The 25432-nt window shown below is 41.6% G+C and overlaps 1 protein-coding gene and 1 long non-coding RNA gene across 2 annotated transcripts in view; one reads left to right on the top strand and one right to left on the bottom strand.

The window, feature by feature from the left end:
• Positions 1 to 24096, bottom strand: part of LOC146517601 (apoptosis-stimulating of p53 protein 2-like) — a 43960-nt gene extending 19864 nt beyond the window's left edge. The window contains exons 1-2 of the mRNA XM_085163994.1: positions 23567 to 24096; positions 84 to 231 (exon numbers count right to left, since the gene is read on the bottom strand). Coding sequence (XP_085020120.1) covers positions 84 to 231; positions 23567 to 23620 — 202 coding nt within the window. The 5' untranslated portion in view covers positions 23621 to 24096. The remainder of the gene's footprint in view (positions 1 to 83; positions 232 to 23566) is intronic.
• On the top strand, positions 225 to 22115 carry LOC146517602 (uncharacterized). The gene is made up of 2 exons (XR_014874723.1): positions 225 to 3132; positions 9333 to 22115. It is a non-coding gene; the product is annotated as an uncharacterized LOC146517602 (long non-coding RNA).
• Positions 24097 to 25432: the final 1336 nt, after the last annotated feature.

Raw genomic sequence — 25432 nt, 5'->3', positions numbered from 1 at the left:
TTTGTGTATTTGAGGTTCACGTGAATGAATACAATTTACCCAAAACTAGCGGTTTGGATATCTACTTGACACAAGAAACTCACCTGAGCCTCTCAATATCTCAGCCAGATAGCAGTCGGACTCGCCAGGCTCCTTGCAGAGCTCCACCACATCTCTGCACAGTGTCTCTGGTGTGATGGGGACTTCACTAAAGTGTTGGTTATTGTTGCTGAGGTACACAGTTAGGAACATCTACAATTACAAAACACATTTTGGTAATAAGAATTCAGGGTTCGTTTATTTGCCAGATGTTGAGAAACCAGCTGCTAGTGTCAACACCACTTCATGAGTTCCAGAAATTGAATGGGTGACCTAGAGTACCAAACTGAGGGTAGCAGACTATGCAGAGGTGCCCAGACCTCCCTCTAACCAGCTACACCAACAACACTGTGCATAAGTCGAATGCTGATTGGCTGGAATTGGAAACCGAATGATAGTGGATATGTCTGTGTAGGTTCTCAGTCATCCAGGTAATGGTATTTGGGACGAAACAGGACTGGACATCTTTGTGAAGATGACGATGTTTGTAGAGATGTTTCATCTCTCAATGAGATAAAGCCAGGCAAGTCAGCCTTTGCTACTTGCACTCCACGTGACAGAAAAAGCAAATGCTGGATGGAAACTCCTGAAGCAGCTACATGGTGGAAAACCATTACTTTAAGCTATTGGTTAAAAAGGAAGAAACAACATCCCAGGTAAAGTACTTTAGTTACTTTCAATCTAAAGTGTTAATTATGTAATTTATACTTAACTTAAACTTACAGTTGACTTATGATGTGTCATAGAATATTGTGTCACTACGATTGCACTATAATGCTGCTGCTGGCACGTTGTTTCAATAGACTACCTTTAAATTAGGAAGACTGTCATCAAGGACAGTAGCTCACTTGAAAAGCAGGACGAGAGATCCGCGTCATTGATTTACAACTGTGAGCTTGTGTATTACTGGGTCTGTACCTTAAAATAATAAAGTACCTTGAGGCCAATTTTGTTGTGATTTGGTGCTATATAAACAAAACTGAAAGGAACTGAGCATCAACAAAGCATTTTTTATATTTTCATAAAATATAATTATTGCAAATTTTCTTAAAATCTCGTGATATAATTTTGAGGCTATATCACCTCCTTCTATAAAGGAGGCAGCCTAATCAGACGCCAGAACTACCTCAACTGTCCTCTTCAATGTGGTTGAACGGTCTACTTCCTGCATGACCAAAAGCTTCACTCTGCTTGGATGAGGTTCATTCTGCTACTCATGCTCATATGTTTTGGTTAGTACCCACTCATAAGCATAACCATAAGTAAAACTCAACCAGTAACATCATAAGATCACCAGCCTCACTTTCACAACAGACCTGTACAACATGCACAAACTTAAAATAGTTCCAAGGGCTGTCGGGTTTCCAATGTTCTGATTAAAGTGTTAAAACCAAAATCATTGGAATAGTCCGTCAACAGACTGTGTTCAGTAAAACAGCATGCAACATAACAGTTTCACTGAAAACAAAACCTGCCCTTTTCACCTTTATTGCAGCTTTTGCGCTATTTACAACTATTACAGATATTTGTGGACAGAACTCCCATGATGCAATGAGCCATCTGTTACTCCAGCAGGGTAGGCCCACAGCCAGATTACTTCCCACAGCCTGCCAACCTGCGTGGATGCAGCACTCAGCACTTTCCAGCCTTATCCTGTGAACTAGGCACTAACCAACAACATGCTCAAAGGCTTATCAGAGCTTCTTCTAAGGTTTCCCATCCACAAAGCTGGTCTAAGGATTAAAATCTTCAACTTGACATCCCTGAGCTGGCTTTTCTCATTTTGCACAGCTCTTTCTGCCCTGATTTCCGTTTTATTCATTCCAGTCAATGTGGTCTGGAAAAAGCTCAAAAGAACAAAAACATATATGATGCATATGCCAACAAGATATAAAAAGAGAGGGGCTGAGCATTCAAAAAAGACAAAACAGTATTTTAAGCTAAATGCTACTGCAACGGAGGTGGATTCACACTCTTCTACCACAGAGTAAATATGAAGAGAAATGAAGCAAGTGTAACCTTAAAAGAAAAGCATGGAAATAGTGTTGTGCAGGTTAAGAGTGTCAGAATCATGAGTTTGAAGCTGGAAATCGAACGTCAGTGCTGAAGGTAGAAAGGCAAGGTTGAAATGGTTTGGACATATATAGAGGAGGGATAGTGAATATACTGGACAAAGGATGTTTGAAGGTGGAGCTTCAGGAGCCACCAACCTTCCAATTAGTAGATCACCTGCTCCACCTCCTGAGTTACAGCAACCCCCAAGAAGTTCATGGATAAAAGAGGGGGTGGCGTGACAGAAAAGGATGCCCGGGATAGTGTGAGATGAAGGCAGATGATATGCTGTGGCGACTGGTGACGGGAACAGCCAAAAGAAGAAAAAGAACAATTCTAACCATGTTTTTGAAAAGTGTATATAGTGACCTAATTAATAATAAGATCACTATATCATTATTGGTAATAATATTATCACCTAATATATATAATAAATATAAATACACTAGTATTCATTTTGCAAACATGTAAGTTTTCTAAGTCAGTCAGGCTTTCATTTGTTTGTACTCACATTTGTAAAGTTGTTTGTGAAGTACAAATCAACTATACAAATATTGATAACATTTAGGTTTGTACATGAAAGTTTCAATGCATGATTTATGCACGCTGTTTGTGAATGAGGGCCAATGTATGCTTGTGCCATCATCGTGGTGGAGGCGTGGTCCCTGGCTCAGCCGCAGGGGGAGGGATGGCGCAGTGAGCTCAAGGGGCAGGGCCAGGGAGGCTGGAGGGCCAGGTGGAGATAATCAACCAAACAAGGTTTCTCCCTTCAGCGAGGTCGGACACGAGAGGAGAAGTGTGTGTGCGGGTTGGAAGCTGGCTGGTGTGTGTGCCGAACCAGAGTGCACAATCAATTTAGGAAAAAAACAGTTACACAATCGAAAGAGCGGCGTGTCGGGTCACGGTCCTTGACAGTGGTGCCGAAACTCAGCTGGTATGCCAGACTCACATCGCTCGGGCTCCGACACCCTCCCCCGGTTCAGGAGGGACTACAGCGTTCCGGTAAGGAGTCAACGGGGTATGCGCCATGCTTTGGGGGACACGGTCTGTACGCAGAGCCTTATGCACCAAAGCTTGGTTCGCCCCGGTGCATTGCTGACAGCGGAGTGTGTATTGGTGAAATGTGTTCATGGTGATATTCACAAGTGTCCCAAAGTGCCGCTGATATTGAAATACAAGGTCAAAACACACAGTTACCCGCGCCTGTCCCCTGATTGCGGGTACGAATTGAACAGCGTTTAATAACGTGTTGGGGACAGTACACGGGGATGCAATCACATCATGTGCTCAGTGGCGACGTCCGTCACTGATTCCGGGGGCGGAGGGTCTTTGAACAAGTGAAAGAAATCGATGATCACGTGGTGCGCCCTGAGGCTGTGTGGACCTAGCCGCTCTTTGTGTCATTAAAAGAGGCTTTATCGAGTGGGTCGTGACACTCGCACAAAGGAGACATACCCAGTTGAGGGGAAACAGGCCTCCACCTGTAAAACATTCCTTTTTTTTTTTTTTTTTTTTTTTTGCCTGTCCCGTTTGGTTCTTTTGCCATCAGAATTATTGTCTAAAGGCGAAGAAAGATGCCCAACGGATTTTCTTTACCAAATTGACCATCCCAGCTTTGCCGTAATGGTCCATTTGATTCACCTTTTATTCTTTATTTTATTTTCACTTGCTGAATACGGGACAGACTTGACTGGGGGAAAGAAAAGGGAGAAAGAAAGAGGGGAAGAAAAACAGTTGAGAAGAGGGACGGGGGAGAAGGGCAAAAAACAAAAACCAACAGAATAAGCAGAAGAAAAAAAAAAAAAAAAAATACATATATCGATCACCTGGATCACCTGTTGAGAAAGAAAAAAGAAAACAAGCAGAAGAAAACGAGAGTAATACAATAAACCACATCACAATGATATATGGGAATATGACAGTAAATACTAAATATTAAACATTATTGTGCAGCACGTAAGATCGACAGCACAGTGTGCATTGAGGTAGGAGCCAAAAAGGGTGTAGTTTGTGTGTGTGATCACCCGTGTGTACACCTGTGAGCATGGACGCGCTTGTTTTCTTAAAAGGTTCCCTCATGTAATGATCTGCTAGAGGGTGTGGGGGGCCACTGCCCCGTCCTCCAGGGCATGAAGCAGGTATGGAGGAGATCAAAACCCCAGACATCCAGAGGCCCCCAGAACACAAGAGACCAAGGAAGACCAACAGAGGGGCAGCCGTGCCACTGTCCCAGAAAGAGCTGAGGAGAGTCCCAGATGAGGGGTCACCCAGCAGCCACGGAGCAGAAGCCAGGGGGGGCTGCAGTGACGTGCCCGTGAGCTCCGCCGGCAGCCAGCTGTGCCTGAGTGACCGAGCCCCAGGCCGAGAGGCCGGGGGCACCCCACCTCCGAAGTGGCCCAAGCGAGCCCCAGGCTCCAGGCCCCGATAAGCAGCCGCCAAGGAGTGAGCCGGTGTGTATCCGGACGCCCACCCCCGGACACAAAGAACCACCAACGCACCGACGTCTGAGGGAGTCCGCCCCCGGCAGGGGAAGTGGTGGGGGGAGATAGGCCTCCAAACCTTGGAGGGCCTGAGCTGTCCTCAGAGAGGTGGCATCTGATACCCAACCTGACATACAGACACAGACATACAGGCACACACAGATACAAACATCCATTCCCACCCTCATGCTCTCATATGCACTTACTCCACACTCAACCAACGTGGAGACAGACATAAAGAGACGCTGTACACACAATCACACTCCCCAAGCGTACTCTACGAACCGGGTCTAGGTACCCTTGCCCCTGGAGGGGGGAACTGCACCCAGACCCAGGTTGTGTTACCCTTTTCCCTGCAGTGGGGAGAAGCAGACCGCCCCGACTCCGCAGCAGCAGGGAGGCCCCACACTCCGGACCCCAGTCGGACGGCCAACTCCTCCTCCTAGCCCCCCTGCTCCAGCAGAAAGCAGAGAACGAGGGTGAGAGAAGACTCCTAACCTCCCTCCACCCGCTCATTGTAGTGTTGATGTATGTGTGTTCTAAGGTGCGTTTAAAACCCAGGAGGGCATGGAGCTACCTGCCAGAGAGCAGCAGGTAAGCGCATAGTCCCTCCTGCTAGCCCTCAATGTCTACGTGTATTTAAAATTGAGAGGTGGGCAACGACGCCGGGGGTGAGGTGTACACCCTGATGGTAATTGGGATTCCGTGTAGCGTGCCCACCCCCAAGATCCTATATTTATGTGTAATGAGAATGTGAGTAATGTGAATGTCTAAGTTGCGGGATAAAATTGAGGCAGAGGCAGCCAGAAGGGGACAGAGGGGGGGGGGTTACCTCCTCTGCACCCTGGTGACACACCCCCACTCCAAGGCCCTGCATGTGTGGGTGGTTGTGGTGGAGCGGGAAGAGGGAGGCAGCTGGAGATGGGGAGGGAAGGAAGGGAGGAGCAAGTGACCCCTCCCTGGGGCCAGCTCCCCCGCTGACCCCAGTAGGCACCCCCATACTCCGCGACCCACCAGGGAAGGGGGGCCCAGGCCCATCCGAACCGGGGCCCAGCGCAGCGGCACCGCCCGGCCCCACAGAGCCCGGGGCAGTCCACTCAACCCCACAACAGAGAAAACTGCACCCACCCCATCATCCACTCATCTTCCAGACTACATAAGACAATAGACGCCCAGGCTGAGATCTTCCTCCACCTCTCCTGTATCTCCCCCTCTTGCAGAGAGAGTTCCTGAGAGAGGAAAGCCCCTGCAAGATGTGACAACCCCCCCCCCACCAGTTGAAGAGCCCCCCAGCTGGCTCGGCGCACCGGCGGCACCCTGCGCCAGTGGCGGGCCCCCACACACCCACCGGCCCACAACCCCGGCAACACACCAACCAGGACCCAGGCCCCCGAGGCCCGGCCAGGGCCCCAGGCCAGAGCCGGAGCGCCCCCAGAACCTCACGCCCGTCCCGGACCCACCCAGGGGCAGCCAGGCTACCAGGTCAGTAACCCCCGTCCGTCAGCACAGACCCTCCCCTAGCCCCGCTGCACGTAGCCACGAGGAAGCCGTCACCTAAGAGCCAACAGAGCCCCTAATTGGCCATGACCGCTACCCCGGGTTGAGCCCCCCAAGGAAGATGCTCCCGGGGAACCCCCCGACGCCCCAAGCCTGACCCTACCCCCACACCAATCACAACAGTGAAGGCGAGACCAAAATATGACCCCCCACCCCCACTAGGTGATGGAGCTGATCAGAGGAGCCCAGAGCGATTGATCTGATGTGGTGGCAGAGGCTGTATCAAGACTAATGTAATCTAATAGATAATTTCTATATTGGTTAGAATTAAGATTGTTTTTATTTTTCCAGTTCATGAGGACTGTTTTCTTGGCTATGCATAGAGCAGTGAAAACCATATGGGCTATATTCTTTTCTGAAGTGACATTATCTAAGCTGCCCAACAAACACACTAAGGGGGAAGTTGGAATGTTACATTTCAGACACTTTGATAAGTCTTCACATATCTCGCGCCAAAACTTCTGAACTGGTGGACAGAACCAAAGAGCGTGGATATAATTGTCCGGTGAATTGGTTTGGCAGTGTGAGCAGTTGTTGGTAGATGCAAAGCCCATCTTGAACATCCGATGACCTGTATAGTGCACTCTATGTAGTATTTTGTATTGAATTAATTGAAGACTGGGATTTCTGATTAGATGAAAGGTTTTTAAGCAAATCTGAGACCAGAAGTTTTGGTCTAAGTTAACTGATAAATCCGCTTCCCATTTTGCAATAGGAAGTGATATTGATTCATCTGTTTTAGAAAGCATTCTGTATATTTTGGATAGTAATTTGGGGGTTTTAAGAGTAAAAAATTGAACCACACTTGGTGGTGTTTGTAGTTCAACTTGACCCAGTTTAAATTTCTTTTTTATTATGGATTTAATTTGTTGATATTCTAAAAATCTTTTCTTGTTGATCCCATATTGTGTAACTAGTCTGTCAAATGAAATAAATTCTGTTCCTTCTAGTATATGTTCTACATATTTGATTCCTTTACCATTCCAATCTGAAAAGTTTATCATATTATTGTTTTGTAATATGTCAGGGTTGTTCCAGATAGGTGTACGTTTGCATGGGATTAATGAAGACTCTGTCAACTTCAGAAACTCCCACCATGCTGTCAGAGAAGAGCTGATGTTGATGCTTTTGAAGCATTCATGTCGTTGGATGTTTGAGCTGATAAATGGTAGATCTGAAATCTCTAGATTATTGCAAAGTGCTTGTTCTACATCTAGCCAAGGTTCATCTAAGAGGGTATGTTTTAGCCATTCTGAGATAAACTGAAGCCTGTTGGCTAAGAAGTAGTGCTGAAAGTTAGGTAGTTCTAATCCTCCTTTATCCTTGGTCTTTTGTAGTGTTTTTAAGCTTATACGTGGGGGCTTATTTTTCCAAAGGAATTTGGACATATATGAATCTAGAGATCTGAACCAATCTTGCGGCGGTTTATTTGGGATCATTGAGAATAAATAATTTATTTTTGGTAATACCATCATTTTTATAGCAGCAACCCTTCCCATGAGTGATATGGGTAGACATTTCCATCTAGCCAGATCACCTTCTACTTTCTTTAAAAGTGGGGTATGGTTTAATTTAGTTAGATCTGCAAGCTTGGGAGAAATATTAATACCTAAATATTTTATATTTCCCGATTGCAGTGGAGTAGAAGAGGAATTATGGAAGCAGCAATTAATAGGAAGGACTGTAGATTTTGACCAGTTAATTGAGTAATCTGATATTCTTGCAAAAGAGTTTATCAATTCAATCACCCCAGTGATATTGGTTTGTGAATTTTGGAGAAAGAGTAACACATCATCAGCATAAAGGCTGATTTTATGTTCTACGTTCTTGCATTTTATGCCCTTAATTGCTGAATTCTGTCTAATTGCTGCTGCTAGTGGTTCGATAAAAATTGCAAACAGTGAAGGGGAGAGTGGGCATCCCTGCCTGGTGCCCCTCAGGAGACATAAGCTGGAGGATGTCTGGTCATTTGTTCTGACACAAGCTGTTGGGGAATTATATAATATTTTTAACCAGTTGATGAAAGAAGATCCAAATGTAAAACATTCCTGTTTTAGGTCTGTCTCATTGTTGGCATTCTAGTGCACATGTTAGTGATTTCATTAACACCAAAGCAGCTGAAACCAATTTACAACCCTCTTTGTTGTAAGAGGCCTGGTTAAGGTGTAACAGGAGAAAACGGTATTGGTTGATCTTGGGGGGAACACAAGTATGTGAGCTAAATGTCACTGAGTCCATCCAAAAAGGTCTTGAAACAGTTTACTCAAAACCACAAATACAGTCGACCGAAATGAGAGCTCAACTGCAAATACACAAAGGGATAAATTACTGGGCATATGGATGTGACAATTATTGATCTTATTGATCATTTCTGACAAATCAGTGGGTACTTCAGTGCACACAGTTTACCTTTTTAGTCACTAACCTGAGGATTGCTTGTCAGAGATTCTATAGGAATCAATTCAATACAGAACTAAAGCAAAATAACTTTCATATATGCAACATTCAGTCTTCTTGGTTTTTTGAATTTGTTCGTGTGCTTTCTATTTTTTCTGCAAGACAGTCGTGTGAGGAAAAGATGAGAACTAAAATGTCTCACATGGATATAACTGTGAAAAAGTGACTACCATGGAGAATCTGGACTTCAGGCTTTGAAACAAATCCACAGTGTCACCATGGCAGAGCTAAAATGGGCAGCTCCAAGCTTGTCAATGCCAGCGATTAGGCACCCATGAGGTCACACATGAGTGGGATTTTTTTTCAAATTAAATAAAATAATCTTTTCACTTTAGTCCTAATTACTATAAGAAAGGTTGCTAAGGGCGTTGTTAATTTTATTGGTCTCGTTCAGTCAAACTGAAAGTTTACTCTGCAAACGTAAATGAACATTGTCAGAAAGAAAAGTGTAATTTTGTATTTAGCCCCATTCGTTTCTCCTGGCCTTTTAGCTCTTAAGAACGATTGTTTTATGTTATTGCAGGCTACAGTAGCTGTTCTTGTCAACAGAAAATGGAAATACTCAAGAAATTTAAGTTGCAATAGTGTTAGAAATAATAAAACCAACAAAGGCTCTGAAAGAGATTTAACGGGCTCAGTGAGAAGCCGTCAACCAGCCTGCCTACTGTCCTACATAAAGAAAACTGGAGCAATGCTGTCTTCCTTCAGGTTCAGACAAAGTGGGCCACTGTCACCAGACCAGGAAACACTGCAGCCAATCAGAGATGGTGGAGGAAAGAAAGTTTCTCTTGGGAGTCTCTTGTCATTGGTACCACTGATTCCTGAACATCAACAGATCTTAAAAACAGACTACATTTGTGAGTGCGTGCACTTTTTTCACCTCAGTCACCTTCAGTCAGTTTCAATTGTAGCTCTGATTAAAATGGGTAACATAAATAGTCAGCTGAGATGAGTAACACTTCACACCAGGCATTTCCATAAATGTCTGCCCAGAAGCACCAGCTGTCAATCGTTGCAACCTGTTGTTTGTGAGCAAAACATGTAATAGACACACCGGTCCACTGTGACCATTTCACGCTTTCTTTCCAAAAGTGAAATGGGCATGCATGCTGAAGCTACAGTACCAGCAGGAGGGGATGATATAATCAAGTTGTCTTTTCTCTTCCACGTTCCAATAAAAATGTACATGTGGCCTGTTACGTTGGACACTGAATTATTATTAACATTAACTAGAAAAATTTGCATTTCCTGCGAAAATGCTGTGTGGATGCCTTAATGCTGAAGATGTCTGCTGAAAAAAGGTGTTGCCCTGAGTAGGATTCGAACCTTGCCCTTTTGGTTTCAAGGCGGCTAGTCATCTCACTGAGGCAAACTCATTCGCACAAAGAAGAGGTGGAGAGACTGAAAACTTTGCAAAAAAAAGGGGAATCAGCAGAATTTCTGCTGAAAAGAGGTAAAGGAGCAGAAAGTTGCGCTGAAAAGAAATGAATCAGCAGAATTTCTGCTCAAAAGAGTTTTTTCTGAAAACAGCTGAGATTTGTGCTGATAAGAGGTGAAAAGGGTAAAAATTTTGCTGAAAAGAGTTGAATGAGCAGAATTTCTGCAGAAAGGATGGAAAGAAGCAGAAAGTTGCGCTGAAAAGAGATGAATCAGCATAATTTCTGCTCAAAAGAGTTTTTTCTAAAAACAGCTGGGATTTGGGCTGATAAGAGGTGAAAAGGCTGAAAATTTTGCTGAAAAGAGTTCAATCAGCAGAATTTCTGCTGAAAAAAGCTGAATGATTAGAATTTCTACTGAAAAGAGGTGAATGAGCAGAATTCTGCTGACAAGAGGTTTTTGCTGAAAACAGCTGAAAAAGCTGGGATTTGTGCTGAAAAGTGGTGAAAAAATTTAAAATTCTGCTGAAAAGAGTTCAATCAGCAGAATTCTGCTGAAAAGAGGTTTTTGCTGAAAACAGCTGAAAAAGCTGGGATTTGTGCTGAAAAGTGGTGAAAAAATTAAAAATTCTGCTGAAAAGAGTTCAATCAGCAGAATTTCTGCTCAAAAGAGTTTTTTCTAAAAACTGCTGGGATTTGTGCTGATAAGAGGTGAAAAGGCTGAAAATTTTGCTGAAAAGAGTTCAATCAGACCTCTCTGTATTGAATCGTATCTGTTATTAACCTCTGTCTCTCTTCCACAGCATGTCTTTTATCCTGTCTTCCTTCTCTCACCCCAACCGGTCGCAGCAGATGGCCGCCCCTCCCTGAGCCTGGTTCTGCCGGAGGTTTCTTCCTGTTAAAAGGGAGTTTTTCCTTCCCACTGTCGCCAAAGTGCTTGCTCATAGGGGGTCATATGATTGTTGGGTTTTTCTCTGTATCTATGAAGCGCCTTGAGGTGACTTTTGTTGTGATTTGGCGCTATATAAATAAAATTGAATTGAATTGAATTGAATTGAAATCAGCAGAATTTCTGCTGAAAAAAGCTGAATGATTAGAATTTCTACTGAAAAGAGGTGAATGAGCAGAATTCTGCTGACAAGAGGTTTTTGCTGAAAACAGCTGAAAAAGCTGGGATTTGTGCTGAAAAGTGGTGAAAAAATTAAAAATTCTGCTGAAAAGAGTTCAATCAGCAGAATTTCTGCTGAAAAGAGGTTTTTGCTGAAAACAGCTGGAAAAGCTGGGATTTGTGCTGAAAAGTGGTGAAAAATTAAAAATTCTGCTGAAAAGAGTTCAATCAGCAGAATTTCTGCTGAAAAGAGGTTTTTGCTGAAAACAGCTGAAAAAGCTGGGATTTGTGCTGAAAAGTGGTGAAAAAATTAAAAATTCTGCTGAAAAGAGTTCAATCAGCAGAATTTCTGCTGAAAAGAGGTTTTTGCTGAAAACAGCTGGAAAAGCTGGGATTTGTGCTGAAAAGTGGTGAAAAATTAAAAATTCTGCTGAAAAGAGTTCAATCAGCAGAATTTCTGCTGAAAAGAGGTTTTTGCTGAAAACAGCTGGGATTTGTGCTGAAAAATAGTGAAAAAATGTAAAATTCTGCTCAAAAGAGTTCAATCAGCAGAATTTCTGCTCAAAAGAGTTTTTTCTAAAAACTGCTGGGATTTGTGCTGATAAGAGGTGAAAAGGCTGAAAATTTTGCTGAAAAGAGTTCAATCAGACCTCTCTGTATTGAATCGTATCTGTTATTAACCTCTGTCTCTCTTCCACAGCATGTCTTTTATCCTGTCTTCCTTCTCTCACCCCAACCGGTCGCAGCAGATGGCCGCCCCTCCCTGAGCCTGGTTCTGCCGGAGGTTTCTTCCTGTTAAAAGGGAGTTTTTCCTTCCCACTGTCGCCAAAGTGCTTGCTCATAGGGGGTCATATGATTGTTGGGTTTTTCTCTGTATCTATGAAGCGCCTTGAGGTGACTTTTGTTGTGATTTGGCGCTATATAAATAAAATTGAATTGAATTGAATTGAATTGAAATCAGCAGAATTTCTGCTGAAAAAAGCTGAATGATTAGAATTTCTACTGAAAAGAGGTGAATGAGCAGAATTCTGCTGACAAGAGGTTTTTGCTGAAAACAGCTGAAAAAGCTGGGATTTGTGCTGAAAAGTGGTGAAAAAATTAAAAATTCTGCTGAAAAGAGTTCAATCAGCAGAATTTCTGCTGAAAAGAGGTTTTTGCTGAAAACAGCTGGAAAAGCTGGGATTTGTGCTGAAAAATAGTGAAAAAATGTAAAATTCTGCTGAAAAGAGTTCAATCAGCAGAATTTCTGCTCAAAAGAGTTTTTTCTAAAAACAGCTGGGATTTGGGCTGATAAGAGGTGAAAAGGCTGAAAATTTTGCTGAAAAGAGTTCAATCAGACCTCTCTGTATTGAATCGTATCTGTTATTAACCTCTGTCTCTCTTCCACAGCATGTCTTTTATCCTGTCTTCCTTCTCTCACCCCAACCGGTCGCAGCAGATGGCCGCCCCTCCCTGAGCCTGGTTCTGCCGGAGGTTTCTTCCTGTTAAAAGGGAGTTTTTCCTTCCCACTGTCGCCAAAGTGCTTGCTCATAGGGGGTCATATGATTGTTGGGTTTTTCTCTGTATCTATGAAGCGCCTTGAGGCGACTTTTGTTGTGATTTGGCGCTATATAAATAAAATTGAATTGAATTGAATTGAAATCAGCAGAATTTCTGCTGAAAAAAGCTGAATGATTAGAATTTCTACTGAAAAGAGGTGAATGAGCAGAATTCTGCTGACAAGAGGTTTTTGCTGAAAACAGCTGAAAAAGCTGGGATTTGTGCTGAAAAGTAGTGAAAAAATTTAAATTTCTGCTGAAAAGAGTTCAATCAGCAGAATTTCTGCTGAAAAGAGTTCAATCAGCAGAATTTCTGCTGAAAAGAGTTTAAAAAGTTTAACTGTTAACTGAAAGAAATGTTGCCATAAGCGGGATTTGAACCCGGGCCTCCCAGTCTGAGAACGGATGCTCATCTCACTGAGCTAAAACACAGGTCAACCCGGCAAGGAAAATCAGTGAGGCCACTGATAATGTGGCAGAAAAGGGCAAAAAATATTGCAAAGAAAATTCAATATCTCAAAAAGTATAGAAGTTATGAGCACCAAAAGTCATAGCCGGCATTAGCAGAAAGAGCAGAATTTTTTTAAGATTTGAACGGTGCAAATAGCACAAAAACTGAGGGAGTAGTTAAGCGCCAAAAAGTGTACGGAAGCAACCAGAATAATAAAGGATAAAGAACTAGAAAAATTTGCATTTCCTGCGAAAATGCTGTGTGGATGCCTTAACGCTGAAGATGTCTTCTGAAAAAAGCTGAAAAAGTTGAAATGTTGCAAAAAGTTGTATGGTGGTGAAGAAACTTAAAATTCTGCTGAAAACAGGTGAAGAAGCAGAAAAGTTTCTTGAAAAGTGGTGAAAAGCAAAAAATTTTACTGAAAGGGGTAAAGACGGAGAAATTTTTTCTGAAAAGTGGTGAAAAAAAAAAAAACTGCCCTGAGCAGGATTCGAACCTATTCTCACAAAGAATAGGTGGAGAGACTGACAATTCTGATGAAATGAGAAGAAGCTGCTGAAAATTGTGCTGATAAGAGGTGAAAAGGCTGAAAACTTTGCTGAAAAGAGTTGAATGAGCAGAATTTCTGGAGAAAAGATGGAAAGAAGCAGAAAATTGCGCTGAAAAGAGGTGAATGAGCAGAATTTCTGCTCAAAAGAGTTTTTTCTGAAAACAGCTGAGATTTGAGCTGAAAAGAGGTGAAAATTCTCCTGAAAAGAGTTCAATCAACAGAATTTCTGCTGAAAAAAGCTGAATGAGCAGAATTCTGCTAAAAAGAGGTTTTTGCTGAAAACAGCTGAAAAAGCTGGGATTTGTGCTGATAAGAGGTGAAAGGTCTGAAAAATTTACAGAAAAGAGGTGAATCAGAAGAATTTCTGCTCAAAAGAGATGAATCAGCAGAATTTGTGCTCAAGAGTTTTTTCTGAAAACAGCTGAGATTTGTGCTGATAAGAGGTGAAAAGGCTGAAAATTTTGCTGAAAAGAGTTGAATGAGCAGAATTTCTGCAGAAAGGATGGAAAGAAGCAGAAAGTTGCGCTGAAAAGAGATGAATCAGCAGAATTTGTGCTCAAAAGAGTTTTTTCTGTAAACAGCTGAGATTTGTGCTAATAAGAGGTGAAAAGGCCGAAATTTTTGTAGAAGAGGTGAATAAGCAGAATTTGCGCATGCAAGCAGGGAACATGTGCGGCAACTGTCACAGGTAGGATTCGAACCTCCGGGTCTCACGGCAGCTGCTCAACCCTCTGAGCCAAATGAGTTCTGGTCACAAGCAAAGATATGATAAGAAGAAAAATGTGCACTGTGGAGCAGAAGCTTAAATTAGCAGAAAAGAGGTGAAGAGGAAGAACTACTTTGTTGTGAAATTTGTGCTTAAAACAAGTGAAAAAGCTGAACTCTGAAATTCTTCTGAAAGAGCAGAAGAGGCTGACATTTTTCAGCTACTCATTGAGCCAAACTGGTTCTCACGTAACAGAAAAACGGTGAAAAAGCTTAAAATTCTAATAAAAACAGCAGAAGAGGCTGAGATTTGTGCTGATAAGAGGTGAAAAGGCTGAACCAATCAGAGGTACTTCTTCTGTCTGCTTTATCAGGCTGTGTACTTGTATGTATTTCTGCCATGGAGCGTTAACAAGAATCTGAGGTCCATATTAGAAAAGCTTCCAAAATCATTAAACGTTGCAGAATTGTACTAAATTATCAATATGAATTACAGGTCTGTGATAGTGTATCAATTTGTAGTGGAAAAAAATGTTGAACAAGGTGGAATCGAACCCACGAACTTTGCCTGAAGATCCGTTTCATTACCAACTGCGCCACTGGCAAAGAGAGCGGATGCCTGGAAAACAGGTTGATGAGCAGTCAGAATTAGATCGCGGTGAGAGGCGAAAACGCCGTTTTTTGGAGTTACAAAACGTCGTGTAACTCAAAAACTAGGTGGCATAATTCTTGCACTGGGTGAATCAGCGGACTTTGGTGAACTTTGACTGCGATTTACTTAGCTCTTTGTACCTCCGTCGCGGAGATATGACGAGAGAAGAAACGGCTTCATTTTCGGAGTTTGAAAACTGAGAGGAGGACAGATTTCCACCCCTCAAACAAACGTAATTTATGGCTCAACGGTAAGATGACTGTAAAAACTGCTTCGACCGTGAGTGTCAGCAGTGTCTGAAGATGAATTGGCACAAGCCTCATGTCTTAACTTTGCTTCGTTAAGGAGATATGACGATTTGAAAATGCCTTCAGTTTCAGTATTTCAGCTCTGAGTTTCACAACCTCCCCATAGAGTTTGAATGGGGAGTTTTTAGACTTCGTGTCACTTCGAGGCAAATTGTGAAAAAACCGTAACTCGCACGATAATTATAGTGACACTGTCTTAAAGCCAGCAAAAATACCTACGTTTTGATGTATAATTTGTGGGGGATGAGTGGAAATTGAGTGAGTAGCAAGAAGTTGTTCAGACATGAAGAGAAAATTCAGAACGCACCAGTGCTCACTCTGAGTTAATTGCATAGCAACCATAGCAACACATGTATTTTCTGAAAAATCACAAATCTGCAACTGAAAACTTAAAGAGGCATTAAATGAAAACGGTATCAGATATGAAAAAGCTGAATCACACAGGAATAGCCCAATCATTTGAGAACGTTTTAAAGTTTGAATGGAGTTTCTACATGAAAGTATGAGGCCTTTGAGGGCATCCACACAATTATTAACATCTTTACCATCATCATGCCTTGTTTTCAGCAGCACTAAATTTTGCATCAAAGCACAAACTTCAGAATGCTGACATGCTCTCTCTTCTTCACTGCAGCCACTACATGCTCTTTTAAAGGCATACAGACACACAAACTCTCTCATTCACTAGAACACTTGGGCTACGTTCACACTGCAGGCGAAAGCACATCAAATCCAATTTTTTTTTGACCCTATGCGACCCATATCCGATCTTGGTATGACAGTGTGAACGGCACAAATCTGACATTTTCAAATCCGATCTGGGTCACTTTCGTTTGTGGTACTGAATCCGATACATATCCGATGTTTTAGAAAGAGACTGCTGTTTGAACGGTCAAGTCACATTAAATCAGTCTTTTACGTCACTGACACAAGACAGACGCCAATTATCAGTGCCGGAGAAGACATCGTGAATGCTTCCTGGCCATCCGGTGAAACTGTTGGGAAGACAATGTTGGAGAAACGTGAACATTTTATTTGTACTGTATAATCTGCAGATTCTGACAGAAATCTGCAACTATCCTTTGAAGCACCGCTCCTCTAAAACAGCAACAAGGATAATTATTAGGTTATTTACATTATTATGTAAATAACAAAATAACTTAAAGCAAAAATTGGGAAACGTGAAGTCCGAAGTCTTTATATTAAGGGCCATCAGTTAAACAATACTGTTTGGTCTGGGTCTAAACAGAGCGCGTTGTGTGTGACGTCTTCTTTTGCGCATGCGGCCGCTTTGAGGGTTCACACTAGAGCGCGTTTGCTGTCGCATTTTATTTGTAGTGTGAACGAGCAGACGAAAAAATCGGATTTAATCACAAAATCGGAATTGAGTATTAAGACCTGCAGTGTGAACGTAGCCTTTAACAAGCGAACACAGACACTTGCACAAAAACACAAACATGACACACACACCAAAGCTGTCATCTTGCAGTTAAAACACTGTAAGAAATCCTTCCAAGAGGACAGTATAGGCTGTTTGATTTTATACCACCACAACATCATTAATTTCAATCATGGAGGAAAAAACCCTGTGAAATCCTGGAAACACTGCTGCACCCATAGTAGCTGAAAGTGGAAACGTGTGAAAGCTGAAATATTAAAAAGCCCCGAAGAGTGAACCTTCTAGTCAACAGGCGGCGAGCCTTAAAGTCCTGTGGCCTCAGCTCCTAATCCAGCCAGGAATTAGAGCTGCATCACGCTGCTTAATACTACCACAACCCCCCACTGCTGTGTGGGATGAAATTAACGATCCATCTACTGTCTGAAAGAGGTCAACAGCTTCGTCTTAACAATGATCAAAATGGAGTCACCTCGTAATCCTGTTATTGACTCGCCAACAATTGAGACGTCACAACAGAAGCAGACAAACACACATGGATACATATAGTTCAGCTTTAATCAACAAAAGAAACGTATTACATAATTTTAGCAAATTAAAAACATTTTAAGCTGTTTTTGTTGCTACTCAGATTACAACTGCAAACATTTTTATTTTATTTTTTTTAATACTGGTGCTGATGTAGATTTCTATGAAAGCACCAATGACTACAAATGTGACAGTTAATAAATCTAAACATTTAACACAGTAGATCACTGATTTAATTAAATCATTTGATTATTATAATTAACTAGACAAATTAGGAAATTCTGTCAAATATTTCTGTAGATCTGAAATCCTGAGATCAGAAGCTCAAAACTGAAGCTAATTTGAAACATTATCAGACGAGACCGGGGAAAACCAAAGGTCAAAGAATATTGGTTTTGATCTCAGCATGCATTATTTATAACAGAGTGTTAAATCACAACTAAACTGACTGAAAACACATTTCGCTGTCAATGTGCCGACTGTTTTCATTCACTCATTCAGTATCTGTCCTGTTTCTGCTCAGGGCAACATGCTGACAGCTGCCACACTGCAGGTCACATCCCAAATGTTTTGTAGGCACTGTGGAGGGCTGTAGCCATATGGCTACCAGCATCACATGACATGCCAATATTGGATAAACAATACACACGACCCCATTGTCTAGGACGCTCCCACAGTGAGCAGTATAAACGCAGAATGCTTCCAGACATCTGTTGTTCACATTGTCTTCCTTGACTGACACTGTTTTGTTAGATTATATTGGGAGATGTCCCACCTGCTGACTAATCATCTATAAAGTCATACCTTTTGATAAAGTGTATGTTATGATGCTATTGGTGTCTGTAACCCACCTACCAACTTATAATATTACACTACACACTATTAATAAAATCTACCTACCTAGTAACGCCTGTCATCAGCAGTGTTTAGCATTGTTTGCGCTTATAAACATGCAGTGTGTGTATATATGTATACATGTATAGCTGAGCTGAGCTTTCAGCTCAAAGCAGTCTGACCATTTTCCTCTGACCTCTGGCATCAACAAGGGATATTACACCAGAGGTCTGCTGCTCACTGGATACTTTCTGTTTTTCAGACAGTTTTCTGTCAACCTAAACATAATCCCAGGAGTTTCTGGAAATGCTCAGGCTAGTTTGTCTGGCGCCAACATGCAATGTCACTTAAATCACCTTTCCTCCTTACTCTATCTCTCAGTTTGGACTTCAGCCACTCGTCTTGTCCATGTCTACATACCTAAATAGATAAATGCACTGAGTTGCTGCCATTTGATTAGCTGATTATATACTTATTTAAACACGTTAGCATATTGGCCAACATATATGGTGAAAACCAATTTTCTTACTGATGTCTGTCAGAGGATGTCAACAAGAAGGTGACTTTTCTACATTTGAATGTTTAGCGCAATTTTATACATTGAACATGAAAGAATGGAAGTACTCTCACTGTCAAAATGCTTCTGCCTAAAGATGTAAACAAAGCCAGAGCGGGACGAGTTTGACTTTATTGTCACCTTTGAGACCTGAATATCAGCACCAGGGTGATGCTGCAAACTAACATGAAGGCTACAAATGCTTTAGCGCCTCATCGCCTAAGGAATATTAAATAAAGAGTGTTCCCATATGACCTTGAATCGCGTGTGTGTGTTAGTGAGTGTGCTAGTGTTAATTTCTGGTCACTGTGGCAACAGTTACCAAGCAGCACAATGAGCTCCACTGAGCTCAGCCTGGAAGATTATGAGGATGCAGTTTAATGAATAGGGTGTGCTGCCTTTTTAAAGGCAGCTTTTATGTAACATTTAAGGCTTGCTTCACTATCTTGAATCACAAGAACTGGTCCTTTTATGCCTTTCTTTTTTTCCCTCATATATACATATACACAAACATAGTATATGTGTATACTTTTATAGTGTTGGAGGTTTAAGTAGACAAGGACAAAGTCTTAGATACAAAGGTCGGCAAATGTTCAGGTAACCTCTACAGGCTGCTCTCAATGTTTCACTTTAGACTTTTAAAAAAAATCTGGTTTCTAAATTATATGTATAATAATCTCTATTAATGTTATTATAGTTCTCCAAAACATTGTAAATCACAAAATGGTCAGATTTAAATATACTGTAATAAATGAAAACATGCTTGTAAAGAAAACAAAATATTACCAAAAGTATCAGGTTGAACCTTTTATTTTAAACATAATATTATATTCCTTATCTTCTGCTGGAAAATACTGACGTCTCTTTTTCCCCCCATTGCAGTAAGGTTTTCCTCTCTGGTTAACAGATAATCTGATCCTGGTCCTCCACCTGTTTCCTTCTTTTTCTTACAGTCTGGACGTCAAAGTTTAATATGAAAAACGAACAAAAAAAGACTGACAAACGTTTTGTTTTGGGGTTTTTTTGTTTTGTGAGCCACAGTGACTGTCTCAGCAGAATCAATACTGACAACTTCCACTATTTAAAAATAGAGCTTTGTGATTTTCTTGAACTCTTCTAACTGCAGTGGAAATACTTTCAAATCTCATACTTTTAATTAAGATTTCTCCCACTTATTCTGAAATCATGTTTCAGCAGTGGTAGTCTATTAGCAGTCCGCTGGCACCCTGTCTACCTGCAGAGTGGGCCTGTTGTTGATGGAGGCAGTGTACAATGTGGTGTAACGGATCTGGGGCTACTCTTGCTTGTGGGTCTCTATCAGGCTGCCAGAGAAGACGGCGTTAACATGCAAAAGAGCTCAAGTAAAACCAAGTGTTAAAAACAATGACTGCTGTGTGTTGCATCTTTGCTGTTTCTTTTCACACTTCTCTCATTCCTGACTCTCTGCCCTTGTTTCAGTTGTAAGGGTTCTTAAACAGCGGCTTTCTACTCAGCCTGAGCACTCAAAGCACTCATTCACCGATTCATCTGAGCACTTTTTCTATGCTTAAGTGCTTTCTGTCTAACATTCACATTCCAATGGATGCATCAGTTAGGCTACGTTCACACTGCAGGCGAAAGCAAATCAAATCCGATTTTTTTGACCCTATACGACCCATATCCGATCATGGTATCACAGTGTGAACGGCACAAATCCGATATTTTCAAATCCAATCTGGGTCACTTTCGTATGTTGTACTGAATCCGATACATATATGATGTTTTAGAAAGCTGCTGTTTGAACGGTCATGTCGCATTAAATCCGTCTTTTACGTCACTGACACAAGACTGCCCAATTATCAGCGCCGGAGAAGGCATGGCGAACGCTTTCTGGCCATCCGGTGTAGATGTCAGTGAAACTGTTGGGAAGACAACGTGAACATTTTATTTGTACTGTATAATCTGCAGATTCTGACAGAAATCTGCAACTATCCTTTGAAGCACCGCTCCTCTAAAACAGAAATAAGGATCATTATTAGGTTATTTACATTATTATGTAAATTACAAAATAACTTAAAGCAAAAATTGGGAAACGTAAAGTCCGAAGTCTTTATATTAACAGCCATCAGTCAAACAATACTGTTGCTCTGGGTCTAAACAGAGCACGTTGTGTGAGTGACGTCTTCTTTTGCGCATGCGGGCTGCTTTGAGCGTTCACACTAGAGCGCGTTTGCTGTCGCATTTTATTTGTAGTGTGAACAAGCAGACAAAAAAATCGGATTTGATCAAAAAATCAGAATTGAGCATTAAGACCTGCAGTGTGAACGTAGCCTTAGTATCTGCAGACTGGAGCAGCCGGGGATGGAACCACCAACCTACAGATTGGTAGATGACCTGTTCCACCTCCTGAGCTGCAGCCACCCACTTGTCAACCAATCAACATTTGTTCATTAACATCCAGAAACCTGTAGTTGCTGTGTTGGAGGACACATGACTCTAACATTATGTTGTTAATGAGGGCAGCCAATCAAGTCGGCATAAGTAAAGTTGTACAAATCAGCTGACCAGGGGCTCGATTTGTTCCAGCATTCTTGATCCTGTCTGGTCACCATGTTCAGTTATGAGCTAACAGTCACATGAACACATACAACATGTCATTAACATGGAAGCTCTTCACTATGAGTGAAGTCAAACAGTTCAAAATAAACTGTAGGTGGAGCACCATGAAAACTTAATCATAAATTGTCTTCACCCAGCTGAACATGGATATTTTAAGGAAGTTAACAAAGGTAACGTAGCTTAAGCTACAAGGAGCTTGACTGCCACAGCGCAAGCCAGCGGTCTAGGTGAGGTTTAAAAAGATCAAAGCAGTTAGAAGAGAAATTATAAAGATGAGTGAAGAAGAGAAACAGGTCGATATCCTGCTATCTGCTGAATTTACAGTCAGACTAGAAAATGATGCAAGTACCTGACACTTGCTTTGTTCTGTACATCTGTTACACCTGCTTTTGGTCGGTAAGGTCAAATATGTCAAAGATGAGTGCACAGAATCTCATTTGCGGTTAATCAATGGTACATTGGTAGCAGAGCTAAGTTTCAGTTGTTTTGGTGACAGAACAGCCTGTAAACAATTTACAGAGTTTAGTAATATTTGGCATTGATAAAAAATTTATTTTTGTTTTTTGATTTGTTTTTTTCAACTTGTTATTTTTATAAAAAATAAAGATTATTTTGAAGTGTGAATCAAAAAAGCTACATTTAGCAGCAGCATAGAGTATAATATGTGTCACCTTTACACCTTTATTTAAGACAAGTTGTGAGTAAATTGGTTGTTTTATAAGAGCTTCCTCCAAACAACCTATGTAGAAATAATGAAGTCAAGAGTAGAAGTTACTGTCTATAGAACAATAAATGAGAAGTTCATCTCACCATTTCCTCATTGATAGATTCTGTTTCCTTCAACAGAGTCTATAAAGTTCCTCTTTTGTCTGCCATCCATTAGTGTGCAAACCCCCCCACCCCCCCAATCATTAATGCAGATAACTGTAGCTGAAACACACTTAAATCCAACCAGTCAACGTGTCAGTTATCTGAATTTCAGTGAAATAATGACACTTTGGTGGTTCCCAGACACGGGACACCAGTGAAGAGTGGGACGTCTGACATGTGACAAGTACCAGAACACCACAGCCTGAAATGTCAAACTGTTCGGCAGAAGTAAGACTGAGGATGTAGCATGCACGGACAGGTCAACACTTCTTTTTTTATTCTCATAAACCAGAAGATTACCATCATTCCACATGAAAACAATGGTGTTAATCTATTATTAGTAGATCCACAGCTGGCCTGCTCACATCTGGTTGTGACACTGGTTGGTGCAACAGAGAAGTCTGCTGTGTTTGAGTCACTGCAGACAGACACCAGACAACTTCAAATCCTCTGTGTCACCTGCAGTTGGTCCGTGATGAGAGGAACACGTAATCCCTATTCTGTCTGATTCCACCACACTGGCATCTGTTGTCTAACTGATCCTGTTTTTCTGTTTAAGCTTCCTCACATTGTATTCAGCAGATATCTGCTAGATACAGTGTGAGGAATCGGGTTAAAATGATATATATACTGTAACAGAGTACTGTAATACATTTAACAGTCATGACATGACAGCACATGAAGGCACTGTGCAAACTGCACCCAACGCAAAGACACAATATCAACACAAAGCAAACCGCTAAGAACTCCACCCAGAGCCATGATTTAAAGCTGAGCGTTTGCACATTAGCACAACTTAAAACTACACCTAATATCTTTATTTTCAAACATAAATATACTGCGTGATTAAATATTAATTGTGTTATATGTAGTATTTATCATTACATTACAAAGTCTGAGGTAGCCAAGTACAACAAAAAAGATTAGTGCGACAAAAAAGTTTAATTTATAAAACATGACGTGTTATTTCGAGACACATTCTTATTTAAAAATGATTTAAAGGGGTTCCACGAAGATCTCAGTGCGTGGTCCTATAAATCAGCGGTCCCCAACCCCCGGGCCTCGGACCGGTACCGGTCCGTGAGTCGTTTGGTACCGGGCCGCGAAAGTTGAGGCTCAGGTGTGAAATGTATGGTTTTCAGGGTTTTTATCGGTTTTCAGCGTTATTTTCTCTCGGTTTTCCTGGGTCTTTTCACGTGTGTTATGAATAAATCTTATTTTTTTCGGTACCGGTACTAGTTTTATTTTGTTGTATTTATCCGCGACACCTTAAAGGCCGGTCCGTGAAAATATTGTCGGGCATAAACCGGTCCGTGGCGCAAAAAAGGTTGGAGACTGCTGCTATAAATTTAATTCGTGATGCAGCTATGTAAGGATGTGTGGTAGAAAGTTGAACTCGGAGTTTCCCCTCAGATGGTGGTGACAGTTGTGCATGAATGGGTCATTAAGGCAGAATGTGATTTTCCACTCACCGGCATCATGTTGGCAGTTCCCCGCTCTGTCGCATCCACTGCAGCTGAAACCATCAAAGCTTACACCGTCAACCTCCTCTGCTGCCCGCCTCTCTCTCTGCACTACTGTCACATCACATCTATATATGTTTTTAGATTTCACCTCCTGCTCGACCTGTTGCGATGGGTCGGCGGGTGGTACGGTGGGATGCCCTCTGGAGAAAAAAGGCAGGTCGCTTCCAGAGAGAAGAACTACACGCAGCTGAAGGAGAGCAGCGTTTACACGCCAGACTGCAGCTCTTGATGATCTGAGCAGAAAACAAAGCGCGGAGAGCCGAGCTGCTGCTCTCCTGCTGCGCTCCTAATCCTACTCAGCTCCCAGCATCTCACTAACGAGGCTTGGTTTTGGACTTACTCGATCATTACACAGGAACAGCACTCCCGGTCAAATCTTTTCAGAATTAAAGCGACTCTTTCTCCAGAGTATGTTTTTAACATGTACATTTTCGATTTGTGGGGATCAGAGATTTAAACCACCGTGATACTAAATAATACACAGAGTTATGAAAAAATTAAAATTCTAGCAAAAGAAAACAAATAAATAATAGAGCATCAGTGATAAATATCCACTTTGCTCTGAGAAAAGAAATTTACACATAATAATACTAGAGAATACATTTCCAAGAAAATGTTGTTTGAAAGCTGAATGAGTTTGAGTTGACTTGTTGTAATTGTTAAATTATATGGGAAATTTAAGTGCAGAAGTGTTAAAAAAAGATGGAGAGTTGTTCAGTTCAATTCATTTTTTTATATAGCACCAAGTCACAACAACAGTCACCTTAAGGCACTTTATATCAGAAGGTAGACCCCACAATAATACATACAGAGAAAAAAACAACAACAATCATATGACCCCCTATGAGCAAGCACTTTGGCGACAGTGGGAAGGAAAAACTCCCTTTTAACAGGAAGAAACCTCCGGCAGAACCAGGCTCAGGAAGGGGCGGGGCCATCTGCTGCGACCGGTTGGGGTGAGAGAAGGAAGACAGGATAAAGACATGCTGTGGAAGAGAGACAGAGATTAATAACAAGAGTGATTCAGCAGAGAGGTCTATGCTAATGACTTGTGCTAATGTTTGATTTTTTTTTTTTTTTTGGGGGGGGGTGGAAAAACGCACACTACACTAGACAGCACACTACTAAATAGAAAAAAGAAATGGCAGAAAAGAATAACAGCATACAATATTAGCCTACAAATCAAGCACAATAATAATACAGAAAAATACAGGAAGAAAGGAGAATTGAAAAGATGAATACAAATTGAATCGTTCAGTGTCTTGGTTCAAGGTTCGTGGTCCGAATCGATCATCTGGCCAGTGTGGAGTTTGCATATTCCTTACACGGGCTCTCTCTGCACTGGATTAGGTTAACTGGGAATCTAAATTGTCCGTGAGTGAGTGTGAAATGTTCTCTGTCTCTCTGTGTTACAGAGAAACAGGCTAATCAGGGGATTTTGTTTTAATCTTTCATATTCACAATTCCCATGGAATGAACTGGAACCTGAGGTGATGGACAAATACATACATACAGCGCTCTAATTAACTCTGTCTGCTTTAAGTTACCTCACACATGAGAAAATTGGAGTCCATTAGACAGATATGACTTAAACCACTGTGCCACAGTACCTTTCATATCTATGACATGTTCTAACAACTGTAATAAAAAAGTGTGGTCAACAGTGTCAAACACTACACTGTCTAGCAGTACAGAGGTAAGTCTACTGTCTGAGGCCACATTTGTAACCTTCATTAATGCTGCTTGTGTACAGTGAATTCTGAATCGATTCAGTTTTATTTATATATCACGAAATTGCAACAACAGTCACCA

The sequence above is a fragment of the Neolamprologus multifasciatus genome, chromosome 6 (genome assembly GCF_963576455.1).
Source record: "Neolamprologus multifasciatus chromosome 6, fNeoMul1.2, whole genome shotgun sequence".
Taxonomy (NCBI): domain Eukaryota; kingdom Metazoa; phylum Chordata; class Actinopteri; order Cichliformes; family Cichlidae; genus Neolamprologus; species Neolamprologus multifasciatus.
Note: the sequence above shows the minus strand (reverse complement) of the source record. Positions and strands in the feature narration are given on the sequence as shown.